Raw genomic sequence first — 13,539 nt, 5'->3', positions numbered from 1 at the left:
ACACTCTGTTTCCAGCGGTTGTTGCCCTTGAAGAGGTAGGCAGCGATTCTCCTGAACTCAATCAGCTCGTGCTTCTCCAAGCGCTGGGCCAGTGAGATGTTGTCAAAGTTGTCGTAGGCATCTATTGATGTCCTCAGTGCCTAACAAGAGTGCGACAGGAAAAGGGAAGAATATTACATCAACGAATAATGACAACAAAACAAAACAACACAATACAGCAGCAATGTTAAAGGCTCTCTCACCTGATAATCCTCCTCTATGATGAAGAGGTTGTTAAGTGCTTCATTGACTGATTTGTTATTGTGGTTCTGTACTGACCGCAGGTAGGGTTTGACCAGAGGCAGCTGTTTCACCTGTGGACAACATACAATCATCATCTCACTCACACTGATCTCTCAAATTTAAAACAGAATTTCCAGAAAAAGAAGGAAATTCATGCCAAGCGTTTTTGTGATATTATATCTGTTTTTCAAATTTCTTGTGCTTCCACTCAGCTTGTAAATGCGCAAATTGAAAATGCACATAAAAATAGGTGGATGGAAACTTTCACACATGTCTATCACACTACTTCCATGAGGTTAAAAAGTACCTTGCTGAAGAAGTTGACAGCACGGGAGTGGTCCAGTCTGGGAGAAAGCACTATGAGCAAATCATTCAGTAACAAGGGCTTGAACTCCAGATAGAACTGGGTGGCTTTGTAGTACAGCTCCACGTTGGCCACCTACACAGAGGGAAGGTGCAGAGGGAAAGACATGTTTAGAATTTATTAACACATTGCATTTTATAATACTGTCTTCAATGACGTATATCTTATCCAGAAATCAATTTGAGGCAATAATGAAGACATATTTTGGCAATCAGCAAGAGATTGCAGTGGATCACTTTCACACTAATTTCAGTTGAAATACAATTAGACACAGTAGGATACCTCAGAAACCCAAAAATATAATATTAAAACATAATCTTAGTTTTGAAATCATCACTATACCTTGGTGATGATGTCTTTGAACTGTCCCTCCTTCCAGGCATCTGTTGGGTGGTTCATCATAGTGATGATGGCATTGTCGAACTCCTCGTACTTGTCGTACAGGAAGACCAGCTCGGCCCACAGGTGCGCCTGCTCCGCTGCTCTCAGGACCTTCGGGATGTTAACTCTGGACCAGAACAGCTCCAGGTGCTCCCTCATCTTCTGGGGCTTGAACTTGGAGTAAAGGATGGCCAGCTCTGTGAACATCCCCATGTGAGCGCGCTCCAGGCCCAAGGCAGCCTCCAGCATGGTAATCAGCTCTTCAAAGTAACCGCGGTCCTGAGAGAGAAGACGTTGGAATGAATGTGGTCAATGTCAATGTATTTTTCTGTATGTATGTGGACTAAGTGGCATGTTTTTAAATTAGACAGTATAATAATGTAAACTAGATGCAAACACTGCACGATGCATGATTTTTGAAATAACATGCCAGGAGATGAAAACACACACACACAAAAAAATCCCTGTATCTTACTTGGTAGTAGTTGATGAGCTCCTCCAGCTCGTCAGCGTGCACCACGATGTGAAGACCGCACATCTGGGCCAGTCTGAACTCCTTTCCATCCACGCAGGCGAAGCACACCTCTTTCCAGGTGCGGGTGCTGTTGGCCTTACGGGCGCCGTCCACAGCCGCCTGGTACTCCCCGAGGTGCACCAGAGTTGAAGCCAGACGACCAAAGTTGGAGACGTTGTTGTATAGCAGCTTAGCCGCATCATACATTTTCTCATCATAGCAGCGGTCACCAACCTACATAACAGATACAAGAACGATGTAGTATTGAGTAACTTTTGACCTGACAGCTTTTATGACAAGGTGTGCAAGAAGAGAGGCTGACCTGTTGGATGTGAGCATTGTTGGGTCCATTGATGAACTCTTCCAGTTCAGCCAGGCGATTGGTTTTGGCCAAGGCAAAGATGAGCTCTGTCTCCACGTAGGACTCGCGGGCCTTCTTACGAGCCATCTGAAGGAATTTGACCAAGTCCTCCCAGTTACCTGAAACATGTGGACAGTGGTATTAATCTCTTGTGTGTTTCTACATTAATCCCTTGTGTGTTTCTACATTAATCCTTTCCTTTTTCGTAGATGTGGAACACGGCCTCAACTGTATATTATGCTAGTGTGCACTTTCAATAAAGAATTGCTGAACTAGCTGCAAAGATCAGCAAATACCCCTGAAGGAGAAAACCCAAACTCCACAACACAGTTGATGTACTCTGTATCGATCGCTTTCAATCGAAGCAACACTGGCAAACAGCTAACAGCTTTCTCTGAAACCCTGCCTTCAGTTAATAGTGATTGATCAGCTCACAGTAAGTGAGGTGGTATTCTTTCCCTCTAAACTTTGCTCAGCTTTCGAAAGTCCTTTGCTGTGCCTCATTGGTAGAAACAGAACAACATGGCCATAGACACTTAAAAATTAAATCTCAACCAAGCCCGGTGCTTTTTTACTCCGCCATCTTTTGACTTTTGACTTGAGCTCAACAGGTCTCCTTACCGCTCTTATCGGCAGCCTGAACCACCTCCATGTATGCAGAGGGATCATCAGCTTTGATGTAGGAGTCAATGGCCTCTTTAACCAAGTCCTTCTGTAGCTGAGCCTTAGCCAGCTGGCTCCACACAGCCGGCTCGTTGCAGCGTTCTGCAAACTCATAGGCCCGGTCCAGGTTGCCAATATGCTCGATCAGCACCTAGGTTAAAAAGAAAAAACATGGACGATCAACACTTCTTAAGTCAATAAGGTATTAGGTCAAGCTGTTTAAGAGCTAATGACTGACCTGCACAGCGGAGGTGTTGACGTCAAACTTCTTGAAAATGGCAAAGGCCTCCTCAAAAAGCTCATTGCTGATGGCAATGTTAGCGATATCAGGAGCGTCATAGTTGTCTAGCCTGCTGATGTACTCCATCACACGGGTACGGTCAGCTTTGATTGCTGTCAGGATCAGCAGGTTCTGTAGATTTCTGTAGAAAAGAGGGGAAGACACAAAACCCTCAGCACCTTTTAGTTTTACAATTTGATTTTGCAATGTCTCATGGGAACACAGTAAAACATCCAAATGTTACAGCTAAAAACACCTGTGTTCACTGAAGACGGAGTTGTCCAACACAATCTTCTCCAGCAGCTCAATGAGCTCGTTGGGCAAGTCTGCGGTCATGAAAGCCTTAACTGTGACTGATACCTCCTCTGGGTCCTGGGTTTCTGACAGAGCTGTCTGGACCACCTGAGGGCAAAAGAACAGAGATTTAGAGAAGCACCAGGCAGCTGTATTAAATGAGATAAGACTTGTCTTGTGTAGACTTTACCTGGTCAATGAGTGGTCGTCTGAAGGGGTTGCTCTCCAGCAGCACGCTGGCCCACAGCTCAGGGTCTTTGCGGCGGACCAGATAGCGAGACAGGCTCTTGAACAGGGAGTTCTCGTTGCAGACCTGAATGAATGAATAGAACAAAGATGACAATTCTTCCTGCTATACTGAAAGCAGTTTAATGTACTACATCAAAAAAAGGAGGGTGAGCTGAAACAGATATTTGGGTACACAGGTGAGAGGCAGGCAAGTACAAAAAATGCATCCTCACATTGATCAGCTCCTGGTCACACTGCCCTCTCTCATAGGCTACACAGGCCAGGTGGGGATCTCTCTTCTCGCAGTACTTTCCCACCACACGGCTGTCATAGAATGGGTTTTCCCTCAGGAAGCGTTCAGGGTTGTTGTTGCTGTCAATGTAGATCTTGGCCAGAGCATTATGGGTGGCGGGTTCCTCACAGCCTTCATGGATACGTGACTCCAGCCAGGGCAGCAGCAGCTTCAGTCTGTCAGAGAAAGAGGATGTCAGGACTCTGACTGCTCACACAACTTCTCAGACAGGGATGGAGCACAACTCAAAGCTTACTTGGAGTAATAGACAATGTTCTCCATGTGGGGGTGTTGTAGACATGTGCTGAATAACTCAAATATTTCTCTTTGGATTACTGTAATTTATTAACAAGTTTATGTCGGTCTTTTCATATTAAAAAAAAAGGGTTAGGGTTAGGGTTAATGCACAGTTATGACTAATCTCTCTGCCAAATGTTTATTTTGGTTGCTAAGAAATAAAGTAATGGCAGTACACTGAAGTACAGTAAAGGAGAAAGTTGACCAAGGTTCTGACCAAGTCTTGCTCAACTGTTGCAAACAAAAAGGGTTAACTCTAATCAAAACGTTTACCATTACACTGAAAGGCAAAATTAATGAAACATTTTTGTTGTAATGTTTAGAAACATGTACGTGGAATCGTGCAGCACCTGTTCCTCTTTTCCACCTCAGCGACCAGTTCATCAGTAGAGAACTGTCCCCTGACAACCAGGATCAAGCTCTTGATAACATCCTCTGAGCAGTCCACGTCTAAGAGACCACCAACCACGACAGGCAGACGGCTAGGATTCACCTTAGAAAAGAATTTAACAATAAATCTCCTTTTCTTATTTCTGTAATAGAAGGATCTAGCATAATCGTCATGATGCATTTGAACACTTCACCACTGAGCCTTACCTTCTGAACATAGATCTCAATGTACTTCTGCAGGTTGTTGCGGTATAGATAGAGGACCAGGTCGTGGACAAAGTCAAAACGGTCACAGACGATGATGAGTGGTAGCTGGTCGGTGAGTTTGGCTTCCTGTTTGTCACACACAGTGGAGGGAAAGAGGCCACACTGAGAGTAAGATAACATAACCAATAAAACACCTATATACAAGCCACAAAACATCAACCAACCCTGATGCATCAGGGCTGATCTTTCACCACTTCACTTGCTGGTGTACTGAGTATGATGGTAAGACATTTATCAGTCACTGAAAATGAAATTTAAGGTATCATTTTTCAGTTACAGAGTGATTTAAAAACTATACAATACAAAATAAAGGGTTTGTCACTACAACAAATGGACATCACATTGCAAAATGTGTGTGTTTCACAGTAGAGACACACAACAAGACCTCTAAAGAGAGCTGCCAGTCATCAGGTCAACACTAGACGGCGCTGACCACTAGTTCTCTGTACCACAATGCATTGCTGTGCTGACACACTGGTGCCATCCACAAGTCAAACAGGATTAACAAACTGGGATTGTGCACTTTGTTAATATGTCATCCAAGAACATGCTGCACCCATTAGAGGCTCCTATTTCGGGACCACACACTTACACATGAAAGGCAGAACCCCAACTTGTTCACCATTAACTACCACGTAGAGCTCAGAGAGCACTGGTTGCACCCGAGTGGGTGTATGGATTGAGGTGTCTAAGCATATACGCCTCCATACTAATCCCAGTTTCAACCCTGTGCCTAATAGGTAAGGAGTAGGGATAAGTCCTGTACTGTGGGGAAGGATAGATTTACCTGATACATGTCCTGCCATTCCAAAGACAAAAGAGGAAAAAACATAATTGACTGCCATCAGGATGGTTCAACATGTTTAAGCAATTCAGGCAGATTGCTTTAGATATTATAATTTTATAAACTACAGGAAGGGGTCAAAACATTAATCTGTGAAGCTTTTCTTCTAAGAGCATGTAACATTTAAAAAAGCCTGACTAAGCACTTCGAGGAATTTGTGATAAATGAGTAGAAATAGGGATTCCAACATTGCAACACTAGAGAGATTTGTCCTGAGACCAACTTGGTGTAAAATTCTGACATGAAACTGTTATGGTTCGGATAAGATCTAATAATGAAAAAAGCAACAGAGTAGATAAGAAACAGAGGAAGACACAGTGTTTGCAGACGGAGAGTGTGACGAAAGTAAAAGTAAACACCCGGTAAAGGAAATAAAAGAGCTGTTACGTGTCAGTGTTTGATCACTCCAGATGTCCCTACGGCTTTACCTTAAGGAAGTTCTTGACACGCTCAGGGTCGTAGCAGTTGCTCTCTCTACAGATCCTCTCCACCTCTTTGATCTGGCCCGTCTTGCAGGCAGCCTGAATGTATTTGAAGTGAACCTCGGGGTCCTGGCTGAAGTTCACAATAGAGCCGAGGAAGTAGAAAAGACCTGAGAGACACAGACAGTCACTTATATTAAGCTTTGAAAGATGTACATGTCTACGTCTGCACCTAACTAAAGATAGCATTATGGATCTGATAATAAATCCTGAAAAGATATAACTGACATTAAAATTTTGCTTCATGACTGCAGTTCTTCTCTTCCCCCAATTAGTTTACTCAACTTTTACGCTCCATTATTCCAGTAATAGTAGAAGAGCTGAACTAATTCACCTCCAGGCCACTCTATTGATTGTCCTACCTCTGCTCTGGCCTACTTGTCTAATTGATAGTTAGGGGACATCGAAATACATGGATGGGAGGGAATGGCTGCATAAATAAAACTGAAGGACAAGTCAAATACACTCTGAAGTCTAGCCAGGATAAAGGGACATTTAGCATTCATTATACTTATAAGACCCAAACATCTGTACTGTCTGGATTATAGATTTCAGTGTTTCATTTAAAAAAAAGATACAAATATCAGAAAGGAAGCAGTCTGTCAATATAATGTTTGGGACCTCACCTTCAAAGCTCTTGAACGACTCAAAGAGCTCAGTGAGAGACTGCGTGCTGAGCTGTTCATGGTACTTGGAAGCCACCTGGACACAAATCTGCAGGTTTTGGCGGATGTTGGCGGACAGCATGGCCCTGAGGCACTCCAGAGAGTCCTCCACTGACAGTGAGCCAAAGAAGTTCACCAGCCACTGCAGGTGGAGAAGGAGATGTTAGTACAAGTCATAGGTTGTACAAAATATCTACCAGGGAGTTAATGAAAAATTCCACAATAAGCTGTTGTTTCTTTGACAAAAACGAAAAAAAGGCTTTAGATTTAATCTAATTTCACCCAGTCTGTAACTGAAGCCTACCTCCGGGTTGAGCAGGTGTGTGTGCACCACAGCACGCTTGATGTCGTACAGGTCGGTGTAGTGCTCCAGCGCTCTTTGCAGGAGTCCAGCCTTCTCACACAGTTGGGCGATGTGGGCACGATCGTAGTTGGTGAACATTTGGTTGCCCAGGATAGCATCAGCAACCTGCACCCCACGACACGAAGCAATAAAAAAGGTAAGATAAAAAAAATGCATCCTAGCTCTTTTCATTGGATTTCTTTTTACTAAAGTATGTGTTGATGTGTCTACCTGTGGAGCATGCATGAGGTTCATCTCCAGCAGGCGAGTCTGCAGTGGTCCTTCTGAGGGTCTGTTGTTCTTCAGAGCATCCAGAAGGAGGGATGTATAGCTGGATCAGGTTGTACTCATGAATAGCATGCGCACAATCTGAAGCAGACATGGAGACACACCAGGTTGAGAACTTTTACTCAAGAGAGGAACAGAGACCATGTAGCTGCTGACGGGTATGTAGCTGCTGAGACTATAACTTGTCAAAACCTTTCTTTGAAAATAAAGTACTACTGCACTGGAGATTAATAACACACCTGGCATAGGCTCCTAAACTTCTGACAGGATTAAATTTAAGAGATGCAAGAAGACCACATTTAAAGCTGCTTAAAGGCCACTTGCAATGAAAATTCAAAGTTGGCCGAATACAAGACATTTCTTCCTCCAAAGACTGAAGAAACCCTCTGATGCAATGTGTTTTATTCTTGAAACTCTTGTTCCCTGCCAGTACAGCACTTAAGGAAACACAGAAAGCTGTATCAGCAGTTAACATTTGCAGTGCAGTGAATGTCTGCAATGGCAGGAAGCAAAAGAAGAGGTGCATTTCCTTTATACTAAAGGATATCTGAGGTTCACAGATGTTGGCATGTAAATGACTTAGTCAAATACTTTGTGTATTTTCAAGGAAAGTTCAGGTTGACTTGTTAACAGCAGACTTGGGATGTAGGAAGGTCACTCACAATGTTCATCTTAATTTGGAAAAGTATAGTTCAGTTACCCTACCCCTCAAAGACTCAGCAGTACAACTTAACAGTGGATTTTTAAACTCCTACTAAACTCACCGTGGTCAGTTTCAATCATAGTAAGACATGAATATCTTATCCTATCCCACACTTTAATAAGATATAGCAGCAGACAGTCAAAGTCTACTCTATAATTAAGAACTACATTAGAAAAATCCATGTATTCCTGAGTATCACTGAAAATCCTTTCTCTGACCTGTGTAATGTCAGCCAGTGGCTCTTCATCCTGGACCAGCATCTGAGCAAACTGCAAGCCTTGTTCTGGGTTGATCCGCATCACATTCCTGAGCAGAAAGATCCAGTCTGGAGTGTAGCCCACCTGGAACAAAAAAAAAAAGATACATTAGAGTACAATAGATCAAATTGTAGGGCCATGGTTTCAAGCAGTTATTTTAGGTCTCCAACAAGAAGTGCTTCTATGTTCATTAGATTTCATAGAGACACACATCGCTATTTAAGCAAGAAACATTTCAAAATGTCTTGCAATATACTTTATTGAAACTGAAACCTTGAAGTAGAGATTAGGGATTAGATAATTGTTTTGACATATTACATAGGGTGTGCCTTCTCCTTCATTGGCCCTACATTTCATCATTTGGAAATCATCAAATACTATCTCAGTCAGACCGACATACCTTCTTAGCGTACAGGACGATCTTGGGGAACTGACCAGTCTCCGCAAAGCACTGAATGACTTTGTTGGGGACGTTGGCCCTCAGGTAGACACTGAGAGCCAAGGTGGGATCCACTGCCTTTACCAGGTCACCCAGTTCCTCTGAACACTCCAACTGAAATGTAGGACAAGAAACATCAGTACTGGAAGAAATTCAAGACAATTTAAAAACAAGCATACATTATTATTCTTTTATCTTTCATTTTTTAAATATTTTCTTTCTTCATCTCTCTTTGCTTTATTTTCCTTTTTATTTCTATATTTGCCTATGCGGCCTATGTGGTGAATGAATGAATTTATATCCCCAACCCCCATTCTCTTTCTGTGCTCATTGAGGCAGCTTAGATCCACCCAAATGTACAGTTTCTAAGGAAAACTTCACAAATTCCTGACATAACAGATGTTCTCACATGACCCATGATAATAGGCAAGTCATATAAACAAACAGGCAGCTCAGGAAGAGCCACTTCCTGTGAGTGGAGGCTGAGATGTAGATCTGCAATACCTTGTCTTCCTTTAGCCACTTCTCCAGGAGCTGCTTTCGTCCCTGCTGGAGGACAGGCCTGCAAAGCTCCAGGGACTCGAACTTGTTGAGCTGGCCCTGGTCCAACAGGATACCAAAGTACTGCAGCAAGGGGGATGTCTGTCCTGGCTGAGTGGGAACGCTCTGGAAGCGACGGATGGTATCTGGGGTTCGCAGGATACCCTGAAAGGGGAAAGGTGAACTGAAGGTGAGAGGACATCTAAACGCCTGATAAAAGGCCAAACTCTGTAGAATATAATGCAATTCAAGTCCAAGTCAGACTATGTCGGAGAGCTGTTGATTGCCTCAGTGCTATCAGGATGAGTACCTTTGGTGCATTGGCAGCGACCTTAGCAGCCTCGGAGTAGTTGCCAGCAGCAAACAGGTTGTTGAACTTGCGTGCAAAGAGCTCTTCAGCGCCGGCGAGGTTGTTGCGGACGGCTAAGCGGAGAGCCAGATCTGGATTCTGGAGCACGTTAGTGATGTAGGGGATGATGTTTTCCTCTTCCACGCAGACTGACAACACCTTTGTCACAGGAAAAAATAAAGAATGCTGCAGTTGAGTATACTAGAGACTAGACACAGGGTGTAATCAACCTGCTACATCTGATCATCTTTTAAAGCATTTTGTTTGCATAATTCTGATGGAAAATACCACATTTTCTTACGTTCAAAATTCTATCTATAAGGAGTAACAATTATGTCATGTCCTCACTCTATTATCATACCAGCAACTTTTTTTGTAAATAATAATATCTTTCATGTGCTTCCATCATATATGAAGCACCAAATCAAATGAAGTGAGATGCACTGCACACTAACCCACACCCCCACAATGTTTAGTGAGGCTCTGAGTTAAAGCTTAGACCGATAAATCGAACAGGCCGATTAATGCAATCTTGACTGGATTTAGTGGATAGTCCTTTTTATTTTAACCCATCTTAGATAGATCTAGACGACTGGCGTAAATCAACACATTCCTTATTCACGTCCTGTGCCAGAAATGAGCAGAGTGAGCAAGCTCAGCTGAATACAACTGTGGGCAATAGCATTAAACTCCATTAAACGCTGTCTGGTCTTGGGTTGTGGCTGCTGAATGCAAATGTATTATTAGTGGGTCAGTGTAACGCATGGCTTTTGTGAGCAGTCTGGCAACAGAAAGAGAAACGGAGAATGAGCTGAATAAAAAGGGGAGGATGGAGGAAAGGGAAGGGGGGCGAAGGAGAAAGAGGGCCAGTGTTGGCCCCTCTACAAACAAGCCAAGCAGGTCAGCGCCCCAGCTTTTAACACGGGTGACTAGACCTCATTCATCCTGCCACTAAAGAAGAGTCACTTACTCACTACAACGCGGGTGGACTAATTGGAGGTAGTTAAAATAAAAAAAAGAATAAATAAATAATAGACAGAAAAGAAGTGGTGAGGGAGGAGGAAAAGGGAGGAGGAAAAAGCATCTAACAGAGATGAAGAGGCTAATATTAAAGTCAGTAATGATTACAAACAGAAAAATGGGAGTGAAACATGGAAGATTAAAGAAATCCATGTCAGCCAATACTTAAGTGACAAAATACAGTCTTGAGACTTGAGAATACCCCTCAGTTAATTTTAGCTGTAACATACCATTTAAATACAATGACCAGAGTCTGATGGAAAAAAAGAACTTGCCAGAACAACTAGATAACACCAAGTGTCAGATGACACATGAGCAGTCGTATCAAGTGATTGACTGGCCCAGACACAAACACACAGAATAGTAAAACTGGAGGGTGGACCTCATAGGTTCCTGCCACGCTGATGACTAAGAGGATTGAGGGCACCAGGCTGTGCCTCCCACTTCACATCATGTGCTAAAGGGTGGTGGGCCCTTTTCTCCCCTCCTGCACTATTTTCCTTCTGTCCCTCTCTGGTGGGTTTGCAGCAGTTCTACACTGCAGCTATTATCATTACATGTCAATGTCAGGCCAGGTCTGGCAGATACTTTACACACTGCCCAGTCTGAGTCATGGTATATGAGATCCTGATGCTGAGACTCAAAGACTCAAGCAGGCCATAGCCCCCAATAAGAAATTTGCTGACTACAGGGACCAGTTTAGACAGCGTGGGAGGCAAGAATACTGGAGAGATGGAAACATACGAGTAGATATCAGGCACTAACTCGTAAAAAAAATTCAGGAGATTTATGTTCATATTGCTACCAAGTTTGTCCTACCATGACGTCAAGATCTTAGCACCTTAGAGTGAGGTTGTAGCAGTATTGATTTTTTCTTACCATGGTGACAAGACAGCAGACGCCTGTGGTGGTTAACCACCATTTAGTTCAGTCTTTTTGTCAGACCCAGACACAGGATGGTTATTGCAATTGAGTGAGGGAGTAGAAAACATTTTTGTTGGGTGGGGGATTATTTTTTAAATTTGCTTATCCTTTAACCCAAGTACTATAATACCACAACCCAAATAGTCAACTACAACTTGACTTACATTTCCAACTACCATTAAATCCTGAACCTTTTAGGCAGCCGTACACAGCCACACACCATCCCTTTCGGTGGCATTCTTCATTGTTCTGCTTGTCCAATCCAACCAGAAAATATTAGAATTAATTAGATTAAAAATCACTTCTGAGGTTCCAATTATCTGGTTAGCTTTTCTTTATGCTTATGTTGCTTGTTGACCAAAAACAGCAGTGGGTTTAAAAGAAATGTATGGTAAAAGTAGTAGTAGTGTATAACTTAGTATCAGGTTACCAATACTGTTGGTAACCAAGCCACTCTACTGAAGGCACTGAGGGGCCTAGACAGTGGCCTATTATCTCTCAGATCACTGCCTCTGTGTACGTGTTTGTGTGCATGTGATGTGTGTACACACATACACACAACGCACTTTTCTGCCCCAGCATACGGCAATATCCGTCACTGCCTCAGATCAGCTTTCCCCTCTTCACTCAATTATTCATGTGGTGTGTGGCCTGGCTGGAACATTATTCATCAGCTGGCTGGATCCAGTTCTCCTTTCTGGTTCAGCTTTACAAAAGCAGTAAGACACAACCCTCTCCCCTCTCTCTGTGTGAAACACTACACCTTGGATTATTTATAATGCCTCCTGGCAAAGTCTGAGCTTGCCTGATGACGACAGACGAACAAGGAGTTGTTATTACCCCATGCAACAACTGATGTTGATCGTTTGCATTCATTGACCTGTGTCAGATTTGCTGAACATGTGATTGCTGGTGACATATGGGGTAAATAATAAAGAGGTAGTTTTCTTGTGGTTGTGTGATCAAGGCAAGGAAGAATATTTCGTTTCATCAGCAAATTTCTACTTTGACATTACCAAGACTAAACAGCAATGCTAAACACACATCATTTCCTTAAGCGTTGATGATGAGTGCATGGTTGACATTCTTACCTGTCCCTTCCTGTTGACCCCAATGATGCCTGAGGTGGCCTCATGTGGAGCAGTAACAAAGATGGTCTCTCCACTAATGCGGTTCATGTAGATGCAGGTGCCTGTTTCCAAGTCATACAAGTGAATGTAGCCATATTTGGTGATAAGGAAAACCACATCTTGTTTGGAGCTTATCTGTCAAAAAACAAAGATGAAATATTGCGTTTGTAAATCTGATTATGGTAGTTAAAAAAACAAAACAAAACATCTCACAAAAACAGCCTTTTACTTCTTATTCAAAATGCTTAATTGACCTACTGATTTCACTCCTTATTTGAAATTTTGTTCGAACATGGGAAAAATAAATATTCAAACTGTGCTGACCTGTTCAAATTCAAAATGTATGGGTCTATAAGATCAACAGACTATTTGAAGTAGTTTGCCTTGAGGTCCAGTAGAGGGCTTTCTTGACCTATAAGCTTGACCTATTGCAGTAAATTAAGCTAATAAATAAAAACGGAGGACACTAACAAGCTATGCAATTTTTAGTGTTTACCAGCACTGAAGCCTTTTAAGAAGCAGTATTAAGAATAAGTATTTTGGGCTCTACACCGTAGATGGTAAAAATACCAACAAAGACATGCAGGCATGCAGCATACGGACTTTGTTAAAAGAAGCTGCCATTACAACGACAACAACTTTGAGGGCTCACCCACTAGCTTGTCCCCCAGTGAGGCACCAGAAACAAGTGGAGCAACGTCCGCTGTACAACCAGATCTGACTGCGTACTCAGGACACACTCATCCTTAAGACTCTAGCTAGAAGCTCGTAAAAAGGCCATGACCAATAAGGTAGCCGTGTTTAAATGAAAAGATATGCGGCCCATTGACATAGTTTTGGGAGAAGGATAGAGACAGAACTGGAGCCACAGTAGAAAATTCTAAATCAATTTACGTGTTTTTACGTATTTATTAGGGATGCACGATATATCGGCATTAATAT

At 42.7% G+C, this 13,539-nt stretch overlaps 1 protein-coding gene across 1 annotated transcript in view; it reads right to left on the bottom strand.

The window, feature by feature from the left end:
* Window positions 1-13,539, bottom strand: part of cltca (clathrin, heavy chain a (Hc)) — a 32,382-nt gene that overhangs the window by 3,713 nt on the left and 15,130 nt on the right. The window contains 22 exon segments of the mRNA XM_035667060.1: window positions 3-140; window positions 243-353; window positions 590-721; window positions 989-1,306; window positions 1,503-1,775; window positions 1,864-2,021; window positions 2,524-2,716; window positions 2,804-2,987; window positions 3,102-3,247; window positions 3,330-3,452; window positions 3,601-3,835; window positions 4,307-4,449; window positions 4,554-4,679; window positions 5,886-6,049; window positions 6,566-6,746; window positions 6,909-7,073; window positions 7,179-7,316; window positions 8,157-8,279; window positions 8,596-8,748; window positions 9,139-9,339; window positions 9,485-9,682; window positions 12,559-12,732. Coding sequence (XP_035522953.1) covers window positions 3-140; window positions 243-353; window positions 590-721; window positions 989-1,306; window positions 1,503-1,775; window positions 1,864-2,021; window positions 2,524-2,716; window positions 2,804-2,987; window positions 3,102-3,247; window positions 3,330-3,452; window positions 3,601-3,835; window positions 4,307-4,449; window positions 4,554-4,679; window positions 5,886-6,049; window positions 6,566-6,746; window positions 6,909-7,073; window positions 7,179-7,316; window positions 8,157-8,279; window positions 8,596-8,748; window positions 9,139-9,339; window positions 9,485-9,682; window positions 12,559-12,732 — 3,777 coding nt within the window.

Source organism: Morone saxatilis, unplaced genomic scaffold (genome assembly GCF_004916995.1).
Source record: "Morone saxatilis isolate NCDOM2014 unplaced genomic scaffold, NCSU_SB_2.0 Contig20, whole genome shotgun sequence".
NCBI lineage: Eukaryota > Metazoa > Chordata > Actinopteri > Moronidae > Morone > Morone saxatilis.
The sequence above is the reverse complement of the archived record's forward strand: the minus strand, read 5'-3'. Positions and strand labels throughout refer to the sequence as shown.